Raw genomic sequence first — 16142 nt, forward strand, 5'->3', positions numbered from 1 at the left:
ACCGAGGCCCATAGTTTTAACCAGTACCTCGAAAAGAAGGCAGGGTATACATGTATTTGTAAAAGAAAATGTAAGGAAATATAGATCTACTTGAATGTTCATATACTTCACAAGTCTGCAAGAGATCACTATTGCAGATGTGTTTATAGCATTTTACTCTTAAATGATATTTTTCTTGGTGAGAATATGTTGCTGCATTATGTTTTTATTTTGCTGACTTTGCTTACAGTGGATAATCATTTGCAATATTTATCATTTTGCCAAACACCTTTAAAAATAGAATAATGATGACTTATAATTTGTGAGCAGTGCGTATCTTATTAATTAAGTCCTCTTCCCTGTTTAAATTAATGTGTATGTAAAGATCAAAGATGGTGTACTTCCTACATCAAGATTATTATAATATTATATTGACACACAGCATTAAGCAGTAATCAATCATTCATAGTGTTAAATGTTATATATTTTTAGTTACAGTGAATGATAAGCCATTAATTTTCTAGTGAACATCTGTTAGATTTTTGATTTTTTTGATTTTTTTTAAAATTGCTTAATTTCTTTGCAACAGCTGTCTGTGAGTGTCTGTGTTATATTACAGCTGTGTCACTCTGTGCTTGCCCACTTTCTAATGATATTTTATATGGATTTGTAACTAACAGGAAATTGGATTTCTTGTTTTTCATTTGCCTTGGGAGAGAGGTATTACCAGTGTCTAATAGGATGTATTGCACTTTCGGGTGAAAATACTTCAAGCAAAATTTTACCATGGTTTTATAGCCACACTCTGATTGAAGTGATCGCTATTCTTCCCACAAAATGTATGCCATATGTATTTCACCTCCTATGTTAAATAACTGTTGTCATATTGGTGTATTCTAATAGTGGTTGAAGCTATTTCCCCAGTATACCTGTGTATTAAGAGCAGATTGATATAAGTAGTTATTTTTGACAGGCGATGACAGATGATGAGAAATGATGATAGGTGATGATGGTAGATGATGTTGTTACTATGGTGATAATATAGATGAATTAGTAACCATGGTGATAATGTTTGATTTGTTTTTGACAGTCCCCTGATGGGGAGGAGCAGCCTAGTACAGAGGTAGACCTCGCCATCTCCAATGAACGCATCAGGGTACTCAACGCTGACAACCAAGTCAGCAACATGCAGGTAAAACATTATACCCTCTTGCCTCCAAGTTCCTTTAAAGCCCCACAGCACTACTTGTAGCTACTTGCACCCTCTATATAGCAAACAATACCTAATCGGTGACTATTGGTCCCCCATGGTCCCCTTTTTCTTATGTTAATTGAGAGGTTACTGGTATTTGATGAGATTACCACCTGTTCAGTGACCATGCAGGGAGGTCTAATCCCTCCTAGTGAGGTGGGGCTTAAAGCCATACTGTACTGAAAGCATTACCTCAAAATCCCCTCTAGCTCCATCTCAGGTTAGCTGTAGCAGTATGGTCCCGTAACTTGCTGCTTCCCTAGCTGCGCTGATGGTTCTCTCATCAAGTTCTCTGTCTGCGAAGTAGGAGTTAGTGACTGGGTTACGCACTGTTGGCAAGTTGACCATAAGAGGGGGCTGTGCAATAAACAGTACGCTTGGGCAGAAAGCTCATCCGTTAAGTATCGCTTTAAAACACAGTGTACTATCCAGGCCCCAACCTCTGATGTGATATATTTGAATATCAGAGAATGATTTGTGATTGTACCTTTCATTTGAGTTCGATTTCTTGTGGCAGAATTATTGAAAAAAAATCAATGGTATATGTAGCATATTTTCAACCTGTTATATGTCTCCTGAGGAAGTTTGGGGTGAGAATCGTTAGAAATTCATATAGAATGAAAAATAAAATGCCCCTAATAGATGAAGTACGTAAGTTGTTGCATTTAATGTTCCACTGAGAGATGGTACAAATCGTTTCAAGAGGATGGCCAGACAGTAAAATATGAAAAATAAAGTACACACTTTGAAAATATTGAATGTTTGTTATGACATTTAATTGTGTAGGCTTGTTTCTCTTTCCATAACCAACAAGCAAAATGCACATTCTGTGTGCCCAGTATTGCCATTTTTTTCTGAACGATAATCAAAAGTTCTGAGTATAACCTTGATCAATATATTGAGTCAAAATTGTTCAGAAAAAGATACTACTTCATAATCAAAAATTCACCACAACAAAATGCTTGAGAGCTTACAAAAAGTTAATCTGGATGGTAAGAACATACATCGCGTATCTAAACTTTACTGGGAGCAGACAACTGCCATCAAAATTACCAATGAAATTACAGGTTACACAAAAATCAAAAGAGGAGTATGCAGGGATACGTAATGTCCCCATCTCTGTTCAACTTGTGAATTTCATCTTCTTCATTTCGATCTTGAACCTCTTCCCCCAGGAAACCATGATGGACCATCCCCTGAAGACCATCTCCTACATCGCCGACATCGGTAACATCGTCGTGATCATGGCTCGACGTCGCCAGATCACCAGGACGCTGGACGAAGCCATGGAGGAGAGCGGAGTCATGCTGGATGCTGAAGGACGAAGGCAACCAAGGAAAATCATCTGCCATGTTTTTGAGACAGAAGATGTAAGTAGTGTCAGGGGATGATGGAGTCAATACGGGAGAGAGTGACTTGTGCAAATAGTTTGGTTTGTTTTAAAAATGGCAGGAATGTCAGCTTGAGTTTTGATAATATAGTTGCTTGTCCTTACTTTCTCTGACATCCACTCTCAGATTGCAATATATTTCTCCCTTTCTTTCATTTCTACATTTTAAATTTTGTCTTTGTCTGTTTGACTCAGTTTGAATATTTTCTTTCTTCTCTCCTACTTCCTATCCATTATGTCAGTATATTTTCACTGTACCTCTCTCTCTTTCTTTCTGTATTTGCTGGTGTTATACCACTCTTCTCACTCTTCATCTCTCATTAAATGTCTGTACTCCCTCTTCTATTATCACCTCTGCCTGTATCATATCTATTTCTCTTTCTTTTTCTTCTCTCTATGTCTCTCTGTTTTCTCACTCTTCTTCTCTCCTTCAGTCATTTTTTGCTTGTGTCATAGACTCATATACATTATATATGTATATACATGTACACCTCTCTCTCTCTCTCTCTCTCTCTCTCTCCCTCTCTCTCTCTCCCTCTCTCCCTTTCTCTCTCTCTACTCTGTCTCTCTCTGCCTCTCTACCCGCTGTCTCCCACTCTAACTACCCACTCCGACTTTCCTTCACTCTCCCACTGTAAATATCCCCATTTCTTGCTCTCTGTAATCCATCCCCAAGCAAGCGAGAGTAAGTCTACAAGGGGCAAACTTCAGGGATATCAAGCCTGATATTGATGAAAGCTCTAGCCCTAGATAGAGGGCCATGAGCAAACACAAGTCAAATGTTATGTCTACCTTTCCATGTTCACCGCTAGCTTTCACTCGCATCACAAAACAATGTTTGTCGGGGCTACTCTTATAACATGCATTATAATTAGGGCAGCAGGGGTTGTAACCAGGTAATAATTTGCAAGGCTCTTTAGAAAGGCATGGAGGTTTCATATACATTATGAAACAAGAATAGAATATTTTCTTTTATGACTATGATACATGTAAGTATAGGAAGTATTATACTTGTATTGGTCTCGCGAAGTACATGCTCTCTTTTATAGGTGGCAAAATCAGCGGTTAAGAATATAGATTTATTGAGTACACACACTCGACCTTTACATTGCAGTTCTATGCCTATTTTTATAACCATTTCATTTTGGGAAGAAATTGTATTCAATATTAGTGAGAGTGATGCTTTTTAATATAGAGAAAAGAGGTTTGCATTTTTTTTTTTTAATCGCTGCCTATCGAAAAGGTTTGTTTAAATCACAACAGAAAGGAAAAATCTTTTTCTTTTGTTAATTTTGTGATTAATTTAGTTTACATCACTGACTTATAAATTGCAATGAAAATTATTTTAAAAAGACCTACATGTATGACAAGTTGACAACCACACAGTGCAGTAGAAAATTGGGTTTTCAGGTATTAGATTACATTTCCTTCCAAATGCAGTTTACAACCGGCAGTTATGTGGAGTTTAAAATACCAATTTTTAGCCTAATGACTTCCCTGGAGCAGTGTCTACGAAACATTATTCATGTTAAATGTCCTCCTCATGATCTCATTCCCATCTCTTTCCATAGGCACAACTCATAGCACAGACGATAGGCCAGGCCTTTGCACTAGCCTACCTGGAGTTCTTGAAAGCCAATGGTATCGAAGACCCACACGCCCAGGAGATCGACTATCACGATGTGCTCAACTCTCAGGAGATCTACGGCGATGATCTCATGCTCTTCTCAAACAAGGAATGCGAGAAAGAGGTAATGGTAGCCACAAATTTAATTTGATTAATTTTATTTCTGCATTTTTCCAAATATAATATAACTGAATAACAAAGAACATATAAATATTTGATATAATACAACATATACAAATAATAATTACTTCATGTCAAAATGTTTTGATTTTGATTTTTTTTAATTTTACATATGTACATATAATAACGAAAATTAAGATTTCCTTAACAAATTATCATAAATTTAAAGTATTATCTGAACTATCTGTTTAAAAAGTGCAGGAGACCGCAATCATAAGCGATGCTCGACTAGGATGGCGGCCTCATGACAAATTATGTAGAACAAATTCTATATTTAAAACATATATACAGGGCTTGATTTGAAATGGAATAGGATATCTCATGATTTCCAAATGAAATCATTTTAAAAAAAGACATGTACATGTAATGTAAAGAAGGGGTATACTAATCTGCAGTTTTGTAGCATAGATTTTTGAACATTTTAAAGATTTGTTTTGACAAACATTTCATGGGCCAAAGAGACAGTATTGAAAAAAGGGTATTGGGTAAAAAATGTTATGTTGGCTTGAAGTTAAGATTATCTTGTGATTTTGCCTTAACAGACTTCATATGGCATTATGTCAAATTCACATTATATTTGTCTATATTCCAGCCATTTAACAGGGTAGCATTTTGTTATTGCTCCATTCCCTTTATATCTGAAATGGTCTGACTGGCAACTAGTGAAGCAGAGTTGATATGGTGTGATATGAAACAGACAATACAGAGTATAAGATATAAACCCCATGACAGTACTAGCTATCTATAGCGGTGATACGCTTGATGAAACATATCTCTTTCATATCATCAGATAGTACTTGGTGTAAATGAGAGTGGGGATCATTCCCTTCGGTTAATTACCTGGGAGACTAGTTGGTGACCGGGCATGAAATGCGTTAATGGGGAATTCATAATCTTCATTAATATTGATGCAAGTTCTACCCCGTGTGTAGAGGATGCGACTTGTGTGTCTTTATGAGCGTATCAAGTAATTAGGAATTGGATAACGAGCTTTAACGCTCTGAAACCGGAGATGGAATGTACTTAAGTTTTAACCACACTATTTTGTTTGTGCTACAAATTATAAATGGAGAGGTGTAAATGGAACCTCTCGAGAGAAATTCACATCATTTTTTGTTTTGTTTCTGTACATACATATCCTGCAATGAAATTTGGGTGCTACATATAAGTACATAATCTGCGTTCCAAAATAGCAGACTTCTACATTGTAATCATTTGTAATACTATGAAGATGCTCATAATGTATTAAAATCACCATCTGTTGTGGCTGTAGTTTCGCAGAATTTTGACTATGGCAGGTAGAGGTGTTGTAGTCTAGTGGTTTAATCACTTATTGGCACTTTTGTTCTTAAGCAAGGCATTTTATCTACTTTGCCCCTCTCCACCCAGGTATTGATTGGGTAGGAGCCGAATGGCATTGTGGTTAGATTAGCACTTGCATGCTCACAATAAAGCGATTAGCTGGAATGCTCCCGAGGGGAGTGGAGAATGTGCACTATAATGTGCAGAATAGTACATGAAGTTATTGAATCCAGTGACCGGGTAATAATTAATCCTGTAAGGGCTTTAATCAGAAAATGGTGGAGTGATATATTTAGGGAAAAAATGTATTATAATTATAAATGCATCCCCCTATAAATTATGCTATCAATAATACGCATAAAATATATGTCTAAGTGATACATGAGTGTAGCTGAAATCAGCCCAAATGCCCCAGTATAGCGAACTGGTACAATGATCACCAATGCAATGCATTTCTAAGCATTTGCATTTGCATTGCTTGTGGGCTGGGAATTCATCCTAAGGCACCAGCAAGAAGGGGATGAAGATCCTTTTTTTTTGTTGCTCAGTATCAGTCATTCAACTTGATCTCGGGTTCCTCTCACACACTGTAAGAAAGTGCATGCTCATGGGTCAGTTACAAACAGATACTTACCCAGTGGAAGTGCACAGAAGATGAATAAGGAAACCATCTCCAAAGGATGAAATATGACAGTGTACATTGACATGTCCATTTGCGATGGGTCATCGTATCCATGTGTTAATGTTTTGCATTGATTTGCATTTTCAAATCAAGCCACAGCTCCATATCATTACAAAATCATACACCGCAGCTGCGTGTTGAAAAAACTGCTTTATATATAATTGGGAGTCTCTTTAAATTGTGTTTTATAGGCCATGTTGATTGCTTTTGGGAACAAAAAAGGGGGAAAAAAGGGAGAAAAAGAAAGAAAGAAATACAGATTCAATTTGAAATGTTGAATGGCAGGAATATATCATGAGATTGATTCTGCTAGTATGATACAGCAGCTGTTTTCACATATATGCAGTCCTAGTTTCATATGAGCGAGCTAATGACAGGTGCAACATTGATATTCACCCATCAGGTTTTCATTATGTAGGGGGCAAATAATTCTATTTTGCCTTCAATTTTTTACCTTTTAAAAATATTTTCAGAAAATTAGTGATAAATAGTCTTATCAATCATACATCATGACTCAATTTTCAAAGGAAGATGATATTAGAAGAGGGAATAATGTAGAAAATTCACTACTGAATTAAAAGTGAATTTTCTCATTCGCACAGGCGTCACCTGGTTCCCCTAGGCAATGGGTTAACACATATATTTGTTTCTTTTATGACAGGTGTTGGTTGAGAAGGAGAGGGGTGAGATCATGGGCATGGTGGTGGTAGAATCAGGGTGGGGCTCGCTCATCCCCACCGTGGTCATAGCAAACATGTCTCCGTTTGGTGCTGCTGCTAGGTCGGGCAAGCTCAACATCGGTGATCAGGTGATGTCCATTAACGGCACCAGCCTTGTAGGGCTTCCATTACAACAATGCCAACAAACGATAAAGGTGAGTTGCAGCACACACCATATAGTCGATACATTTCCTCTAGTCCTATAGCTAGTCTGCAAGCACAAACCCTGGTCAGTCGTAAAAGTGAGTCTACACTATAAGACTACTATAGGCCATGTACTGTAGCTGCTCCTGACACAACCAGTAAGTAGCTGGGCTAGACTTCTCTCAAGGCACAATGATTTGTTGATAAAGTGTCAAATTAGGGTCTGTGCTTGCAGACTATCCTATAGCTGCCAACCATTCCTATTTTGAAGGAATGATTCCTATCCTGTAGCCTTCAAGCTATTGTTTTGAAACCTAGATTCCTCTCTTTTCTGAAATATTCTGTGTGAAATGTATCCAAAAATAGGATGTTTTCCTAATTTTGCCTTGAGAGATTTCTCATCTTTGCTATGAAAGGTTGGCAGGTATGTATAAAAAATAAGGCCTTTTGAAGGGCATTGGAGCACTCTGTTTCTGGGTGACGACTATGTGTAAGATGATTTTGATTTCACACTATTTGAAATTAGTGTTGAATAAGGATGGAAACTTAAATGGATGAAATTAATCTGTTGCAGTTGAGTATGAAACAAATAAAAATAAAATCAACTACAAGCAAATAATCTTTCATGAAATGTGGTTATAAGAGGTTATCTGAATGTAGACAGAAATAGTATCATCCTTTGGAATCTCCTTGTATTCGAGAATGTGGAGATCTGGATGATTCATTTCAGTGATTCGAACATTTAAAATTGTATATTTATCTTACATTTTTTGTACAAAGAGAACCTTGTTTTTCTTCTTGATATTCAAAGTGAGCTCATAATGTGTGAAGTTAGATCCCATGAAACAATTTTTGTATCAAGATAGATGATCAAAAAGTTACTGTGATAAAAAAAAAAATGATCACAACTGTTTTGTATTTAATTTTTTTTTCTTCAAAATTTATTTATTTATTTTTGTACTTTTGTTTATGGAAATGACTTATTATAGTCAAGTGTCACACACATACAATAAAGTGATGACGATTTTATTTTTAATTTTGTCTTGCAGGGATTGAAGAGTCAGTGTCTTGTAAAGTTCAATGTTGTATCATGTCCGCCTGTTACTCAAGTCCTCATCAAAAGACCAGATACAAAGTACCAGCTTGGCTTCAGTGTTCAAAACGGAATCGTAAGTAGGACAACTTCGCTACAATCTAAATCTCTCACTGTAATAGGAATGTGTGATTTGAATTTTTAAATGCAATTGTACAGTGCGTCCCAAAAAAAATGAAACCGAGAAGTATCGATGTTTTATCATAACTTAATCACAACCATAATTAATGAATGATACATATTTGGAAAGCTTAGAGTCTCCTCTTTCAGTTGATGCTACTCACGTGATGCATATTTTACGCATGAGTGATTAACAGCAATTTGAAGGAAGGAAACCGAAAAGTAATTTGGCGGGCGGTATCTGAATTTCAAAGAAAAATTCATATTTCCAGAAAGTTCATTTTCTGCTCTTTCATATGATACCTTAATCAAGAAAAATGAGCGAGGAATAACAAAGTTCTGTTTATTTAAAGTAGCCCTTACATTTTCATAATTTTAACAAATGAATTTTGTTAATTTTGTTTATTAATATGACAGGCAGCCAGTGAAAACGAATTCGTTTATGGAAATGCAAGCACTACTTTAAACAAACAGAACTTTGTCATTCCTCGCTCATTTTTCCTGATTGAGGTGTCATATGAAAGGGCAGAAACTCAACTTTCTAGAAATATGAATTTTTCTTCGAAATTCAGATACGGCCCGCCAAATGTCTTTTTGGTTTCCTTCCTTCAAATTGCTTTTAATCACTCATGCCTGAAATATGCATCATCTGAGTAGCATCAACTGAAAGAGGAGACTCTAAGCTTTCCAAATATGTATCATTCATTAATTATAGTTTTGATTAAGTTATGATAGAACATTGATACTTCTCGGTTTCGTTTTTTCTGGGACGCACTGCATAATATCCCTTTTCAATCATTATTATTTTTTGCCATTTGTTCTCCCTTTCTTTATATCTTTCTCCCTGACTCTCACCCTTTCTTGTACTCTTTCTCTTGTTTAACTTTTCTCTTCCTTTTCTTGTCAAACGATGCATTTCTCTCAAAGAAACTTGCGTATTACGTAAGGCACAAGGAATAAATTTACATGTCTCTTTTGCATTATTATTGTAGTATTATACCAGGGTTATTGCATTAATGCAGTATGAGTTCCACATGCCCAAGTGACTAGTATGAAATGATTATGTAGGTATTAATACAGTAGAATTATTGAGAAGAGAAGAACTTATAATGGTAACAAATTATGTAGGCATTAGAGTGATGTCTCGACATGAATTTATGGAGCAATCCATGTACACATGTTAATGTCTCAAAGGTGCCAACCATTCTTATTTTGGAGGAATGATTCCTATTTTGGGGGAATTCAGACTAATCTTACAAACCATAGATTCCTCTCTTTTTCTGAAAACCTATGTGTAAAAGGTATACAAAATTACTCTATTCCTAATTTTGCCTTCGGAAATTCCTAATTTTTGCTTTGAAAGGTTGGCACCTGGGTAGAGAACTTACAGTTGATTACAAAATCTCAGTAATTGTGCTGCAGAGTCATGTCATAAACTTAATTTGAATCTGTCTTTTCTTTGTTTTTGTATTAGATATGCAGTCTAATGCGAGGTGGCATTGCTGAGAGAGGAGGTGTTAGGGTGGGGCATAGGATAATAGAGATCAACGGAAGCAGCGTCGTGGCAACGGCTCATGAGAAGATCGTTGAGATGCTTTCAACATCAGTAGGAGAGGTATGTACATAAATGTGGGAGGTCAGGTATCCCTCATAAAATAAATAGTTTTATATTGGAAGCATTTAAGCCTTCCTTTTCAGACGTTTAATGCTGGGGGTAGTAATGCTTTAACATTAGTATTTAGCGCTATAATAAATATTACTACTACTACTACTATTATTATTAGTTATTGCACCTTGAGTTCATTAGTACTTGTAGTAGTAGTAGCAGTAGCGGCAGAAGTAATATGTGTAGTAGTAGTACCGGTAGTAGTAGCAGTAGTAGAAGTAGAAGAAGTAGTATTAGTAGTCGCCGTTGTTGTAGTTGTAGTCATCGTAGTAGTCGCCATAATCATAGTAGTCGTAGTCGTAGTACTATTAGTAGCTGTAGGCGTAGTAGTACACACGTTCACATCATTCCCCTCTAAGCTTGAGTATTATTATTTTTGTTTGCCTCATAACAAACTTTTGTCCTTCATTAATATGCTCTTCCTTCTCATGATTGTTTTTAGATCCGTATGAAGACGATGCCCCTTTCCATGTACAAGCTCCTCACAGGGCAAGAGCAACCAGTCTACATATAAACAAAACTAATCAACTGATCTCTTAAACATTAACAAGTTCCTGTGATACTGGAGAATGAAAGTATGATGAGTATTCATCTTGGGTAGCACTGATCAGCCCTCTTACCAAGGCGCTGATCAAGAGAGGGAGACAGCAATGAAGAGAAAGGAGCAACAGAGAGAATGCAAGATTAATCAACAGCAAGTAAAGGATCATGATAACACATCCTAGAGGCTTTTCCATTCCAGAGGATTGGATGAAGGTCACTGGATGCAGCAATCATGTTACCATGGCAACAAGCATCTCAGAATGAAACGTGTACCTCAAGCTCACAAAGGAAAGATGGATGCGGAGTCAGGAGTAGATGTATAAAGAGAGTTCTTCAAGGATAGTATATTGGATGAGAATGAACAGCTGCCAAATGATTGAAGTGTTACAGAGGTTTTAACCATTTTGGGATGTGATTGTATAATGAGAAGGTCTATAATGAGGTAACACATAGTTTCGCATATTAAGAATGCTTTGGCTTCTTCCAAAAATAGGTCATTACAAAGACAGCAGGGCATTACAAGGAGATATTGATACAGCGATGTCAGATTCATCAAATATTAAAGCTCGGAAGAAAGAGATGGATGTCAAATTTTTAACTCAATTTTTTTTTTAAAGATAAAAGCTGGTCAGTACAACTTGGTGTTTGAAGATAACTTAACGGCATCTGATTATTATTGCACAAGCTGATGAATATGTGGAATCGCCGGCTGATAATGCGTGGACAGATGTTGTTGAAGGACTAAGATACACAGAGGTAATCCTTCATCGGCAAGTTTCGAGTGCTACCAAGATTTCCATATGACGCAAGCAAGGTACGATGGAAGATGTCATGCATCCCAGCATGGCTTTTTAGAGAGTGAACATTGAGAAAAGAGATTTGTGTTTCTATGAAGTAAAACCCAGCTTTCTGAAGCACACACATGGTCGTTATAATAATGACATTTCCTTCTGTGAGTCGACGAAGTGAACTCCGGTAATTTAGCAATTCAGGCGTCAGAATCAGGGCGTCGACAAACTCTGTACATTCAGTCACTGAATTGAGGCCTTTTTCTTGTAAATAATAGCTTGAAAGATTGTAGCCAGAAGACTGCGAGAATCAGAGAATGTCGATATATTAGAGAAAGAGAGATAACAAAAGTATAAAAGTAATATATTAAAGATGTTTGTGCACAGTGTATGTTTCAACAATGGAAAAAAGTATAGATATATGTCAAGACCAGTTATGACAGTGTATTAGGGATATGACCCTGTGGTATTATAAGTAGTCTTTTGTTCTAATATGTGCATACACCTACTACATGAAAATTCAATTCATTGGAGGGAAATAGTCATAGGATTTATGATTACGGTAATCACATTGAATGTAGACTATTTTCAACATCAATGTACTCATCTTGAAAAGAATAACAAAATAATTAGTTTTGTCAACTTAAACATGTGGGGAATTGAACCTACTGGTACCCCATTTGTAAATTTTATTAGCTGCATTGATACCTTAATATTTTACATTTGCTCTATCTATAATCCATGAAGTATAACATTCCTTATTTTGTGTTTTAGAGATCTCATGAATCATTTGTGATCCTTAAATTTGCGTGGTACCACTGCCAAAGAAAATACTTTGTGATGTAGTTGAGAGTATAATTTTCATTTCATATAGAATCTACGCTAGCTTACAAAAAACATAGATGACAATTGATGAATCTCTTTGTATTATTTTTAGTAGATGTAGTGACGATTCAGGTTTCAGCATTCAACATGTATGTACTGACTCGCCCTAAGTTTTTTATGAGTAGTCTTATATCTCTTTCTTTTGTTTCCTGCAAATTCCAGGTAGTCCCTATGTATGCCATAATAAGTAATGCTTGCTGTAGATCCTTAGACAGTTTGCACTGTTCGTTTTCTCTCTGATGAACATATTCAATACACAAAATGACTTTTTTTGTTTATTAACAATGGATAGGTATTTCATTTCGTAATTGAGGAAATCTACTATGTTTCTTTATACCAAAGCCAAATGCACGTTACAATTACATGTATATGGAGTATAGATTATTGAAGGTTATGGATTGTATATTATTTGTGATTTTTTTTTTCCCCCTGAAAAAGGCTTTCCATTCATTCATTATATATTTACTTGAATGTCAAGAATTGATGAATGTGGAGTATGAGAGTTTATTTTGTCAAACAGAACTGTTAAAAGATACAAGTTACCTATGTAGTGGAATGATATCACGAAAGTGCACAGACAGCTCATTTTAGTATAAAATGTTATGCAGCTCATCCTTTGTACATTACCAGTCATACAGACACAAGTTATTCAAGTTTGTGAAAGAAGAGAAAATACCTCATAGCAACTTTTCAATCATGTGGCACATTATTAGTTCTTAACTTGTGACTTCATTCCTCATATCATAACAGAAAGCGTTGGTTCAATGAACAGCAAATTGACTCTATATTTGTTTGTAATATTTTGGAGATGTTATCACCAAATTTTTCCAGTCACAGAGTTACAGTCACATTGCACACTCACTGAATTCTATTGACGTTTGTTATCATGTACCAATGGTTATTGGGTAGTCACACTGGAGGATATGACTATATAGTTTTAGGTAGTCACGGTATAGATCAAATATATTTGTTTATTTATAGTATTAATAACCTGTGCATATTCATGTTAAAGATTAATTAATTTATCATTTTTAATTATGTTTGGGGTTTGACTGGTTATGGGCAAATAATTTTCTGATACATGTTAAAATATAAAAATTACATTTATTTCAGATGAAACAATTTTCTTTCGGGAAAAGATTTCATTGTAATGTTTCTTTGTACATGTTTTACTTCTCCCTTATTAAACTCATACTACATCACAAACAAAGACATGCATGTAGGTTTCACTCTAACTATCATCATATGTATTATTCTTCCTCTATTTTCATTATAATTTCTGTAAAGTATTCTAACATTTGTTTCTTTAGAAGGAAAAAAAAAGGGTAGTTAGGGTACCCAATCCTAGTAGACGTATTGTAATCTTCCTGTATATTTGAATAATTTTTAACTGAATACCAACTTTTTTTTTGTTTATTGATTCTGTGAGAGAGAAAAAATGGTGCTTTTGTAAAGATGACAGATTATGTATTTAAACAATGAGTAGTTAAGTAGCAGCAAGTAATATTGGCTGTCTTTTAATGTATTCAATTATTATGTTATATATATACCGGTATATGTATGAAGGCCAGCCACAATTTAGGACCCAACTGTGAACTGAGTTTGGAAGAAATTGCAATAGTATGAGATACAAATGTAAATTCTTCTTCATAAGTCTGAATGATCATATGCATCATCATATTAATATTGCTGGATGAGAGGAAAGACCTGATCGGTTCTGAATGATAGTCGAGTCGATAGCCGCATGACTGCCTACAGATTTATAGCCCTTTTTTCCCCAATCTTAAAGGCTTATGAAATACTCTGCATTTTCAGTGTTCAGTGTCTCAAAGGGCATCTGGGATCTGTATTCAGAAGAAGTTATATTCTTTAGACTTTCCATCCTTTTGCAATTTCTTTAAGAATCTAGTTTCGTTTTGGTCATAAGGTGTGTTGGTCTCTCTAATAATTCCAATCTCCAATTATTTATGTTTAGTGTTCATCTACGGACACACTGTACAAAAAAACAATTATATCATATAGGGCTTCTCACCATGGTCATTGTTTATCATCTCACCAACAGTAGAGTTTAGCCATCAGAATTATGCCTTGTATATTATTTTGGAAAGTATAATGTCCTCATTATAAATATACCATGCTCTATTTTAGTTATGTCGTGCATATTTTTGCCAATGATAATAATAATAATAATGGGTTCTTGTATAGCGCTTATGTCAGTCAGATTTGACCCTTCTGGCGCTCCTGATTATTATTATTATTATGACTATCACCATGTTGTACATGTATGAAGAAAGAATCTGTCATTTTTATACACCTCCAATTTTTATTATCATTTTTATTATGATCTTTAAAAAAAAACTTTTCTAAGTTTCTCTGTAGCTATAATAAAATTGTGTATGTTTGTTGTTTCATTTTGATCAGGAATGATGAGGATGAACTATTTTATACTTGGTCGTTTGAATACATGTCAATGTCTCGTATAACATAGTGTATCGCCGTATACATCTGTAATGACTAGTCCTGAGAATTAGGCACTGATAATTTTCCAAATTGCTGCAAATGGACAGAAGTACAGATATAGCCGATGATTGTGATTCTAGAAAACTTCCAATTATTCATATTTTTCTTTTGGTTATTTTCAGTTTTGCTCTCTCTGTAGGTCAAATTACTATAATTACTTTGCGGAGTAATAGATCCTCTGCAGTTTTGATTTCCTTATGTTTAATACTATAATCTGAATGCACAGAATATTCAAGCAGTGCAGTTATAATTAGAGCTGCTATGAGTTAATATTTAATGAAAAATTATTATTTTTAACCTGATCCAATTTTGGCAGATTATTTGAGCTAGAGCTGTAGTCCAGGCAAAAACTATTGAGTTTACATTGTATATTTTGCATTTCAACACCATATACGTTCTAGATCAAAAAAGACAGCAATTATAGAAGATGATTTTTAAAAAGATATTAAGAAGATGTTTTGATATGTACACAGTTTACTACTTATATCCAATACCTGTTAAAGTAAGCCAGTCTGAATACATTTTGATGAAAACTAATGCTATGAATGATGATGATAATGTTGATGATGATAGTGGTGGTGATGATGGTGATGATGATTATGATAGGGATGTTATTGGTGATTTAAATGATCCACACTTGTTTTGTCAAACAAACTCTGCTTTCTTATAAATTGATTCATATGAGCAAGAGATGACAGTGGGAGATTCAACAGAAAAATAATTTTTATATTTCTTATTTTAAGTCCAGGCATGTGATTGTATAAACACTAAATAGTCAAATACATTTTTCTTGTGGGGATAAATTTACTGTTTGTCATGGAAGGTGGTTTTCAGTAGATTGATGTATCTTGTTGGAAAAACTATATAAATATTGTCTTGATAAAATTTGTATTTCCTGTCAAGGAATATATACATGTATGCATTGGATTCTCAAGTCTCCACTTAAAATTCCATAGCCTTATACGTTGCTTAGATTTGAAAATACAAATGATTTCCTCTCGATTCAACTATTTTCTTTATTAATGTAAGAATTTATCCCATATGAAGTAAGCTCATTTATTGATTATGTACGAGGTATGATGAGATACAATGTGATGAGACTAGGATACTAAACGCCACTGTGTTGATATATATCATGTACACTACTCTGATTGCATATTACAATTATGAAGATATCATGCATATTAAAAACAAAAAAATATTGATGAACATTTACAAACCTGTCTGCAAGTTTCTTTTGTGTGATGTAAAT

The 16142-nt window shown here is 35.0% G+C and overlaps 1 protein-coding gene across 3 annotated transcripts in view; it reads left to right on the forward strand.

The window, feature by feature from the left end:
• Positions 1-16105, forward strand: part of LOC574607 (amyloid-beta A4 precursor protein-binding family A member 1) — a 40791-nt gene extending 24686 nt beyond the window's left edge. For all 3 annotated transcript variants that reach the window (XM_030977363.1, XM_030977364.1, XM_030977365.1), the window contains 7 exons: positions 1070-1171; positions 2407-2601; positions 4193-4372; positions 7074-7286; positions 8325-8444; positions 9963-10103; positions 10597-16105. In XM_030977363.1, the coding sequence (XP_030833223.1) occupies positions 1070-1171; positions 2407-2601; positions 4193-4372; positions 7074-7286; positions 8325-8444; positions 9963-10103; positions 10597-10668 (1023 nt within the window). In that variant the 3' untranslated portion in view covers positions 10669-16105. The remainder of the gene's footprint in view (positions 1-1069; positions 1172-2406; positions 2602-4192; positions 4373-7073; positions 7287-8324; positions 8445-9962; positions 10104-10596) is intronic.
• Positions 16106-16142: the final 37 nt, after the last annotated feature.

The sequence above is a fragment of the Strongylocentrotus purpuratus genome, unplaced genomic scaffold, assembly GCF_000002235.5.
Source record: "Strongylocentrotus purpuratus isolate Spur 01 unplaced genomic scaffold, Spur_5.0 spur5_scaffold_9, whole genome shotgun sequence".
Classification (NCBI taxonomy): domain Eukaryota; kingdom Metazoa; phylum Echinodermata; class Echinoidea; order Camarodonta; family Strongylocentrotidae; genus Strongylocentrotus; species Strongylocentrotus purpuratus.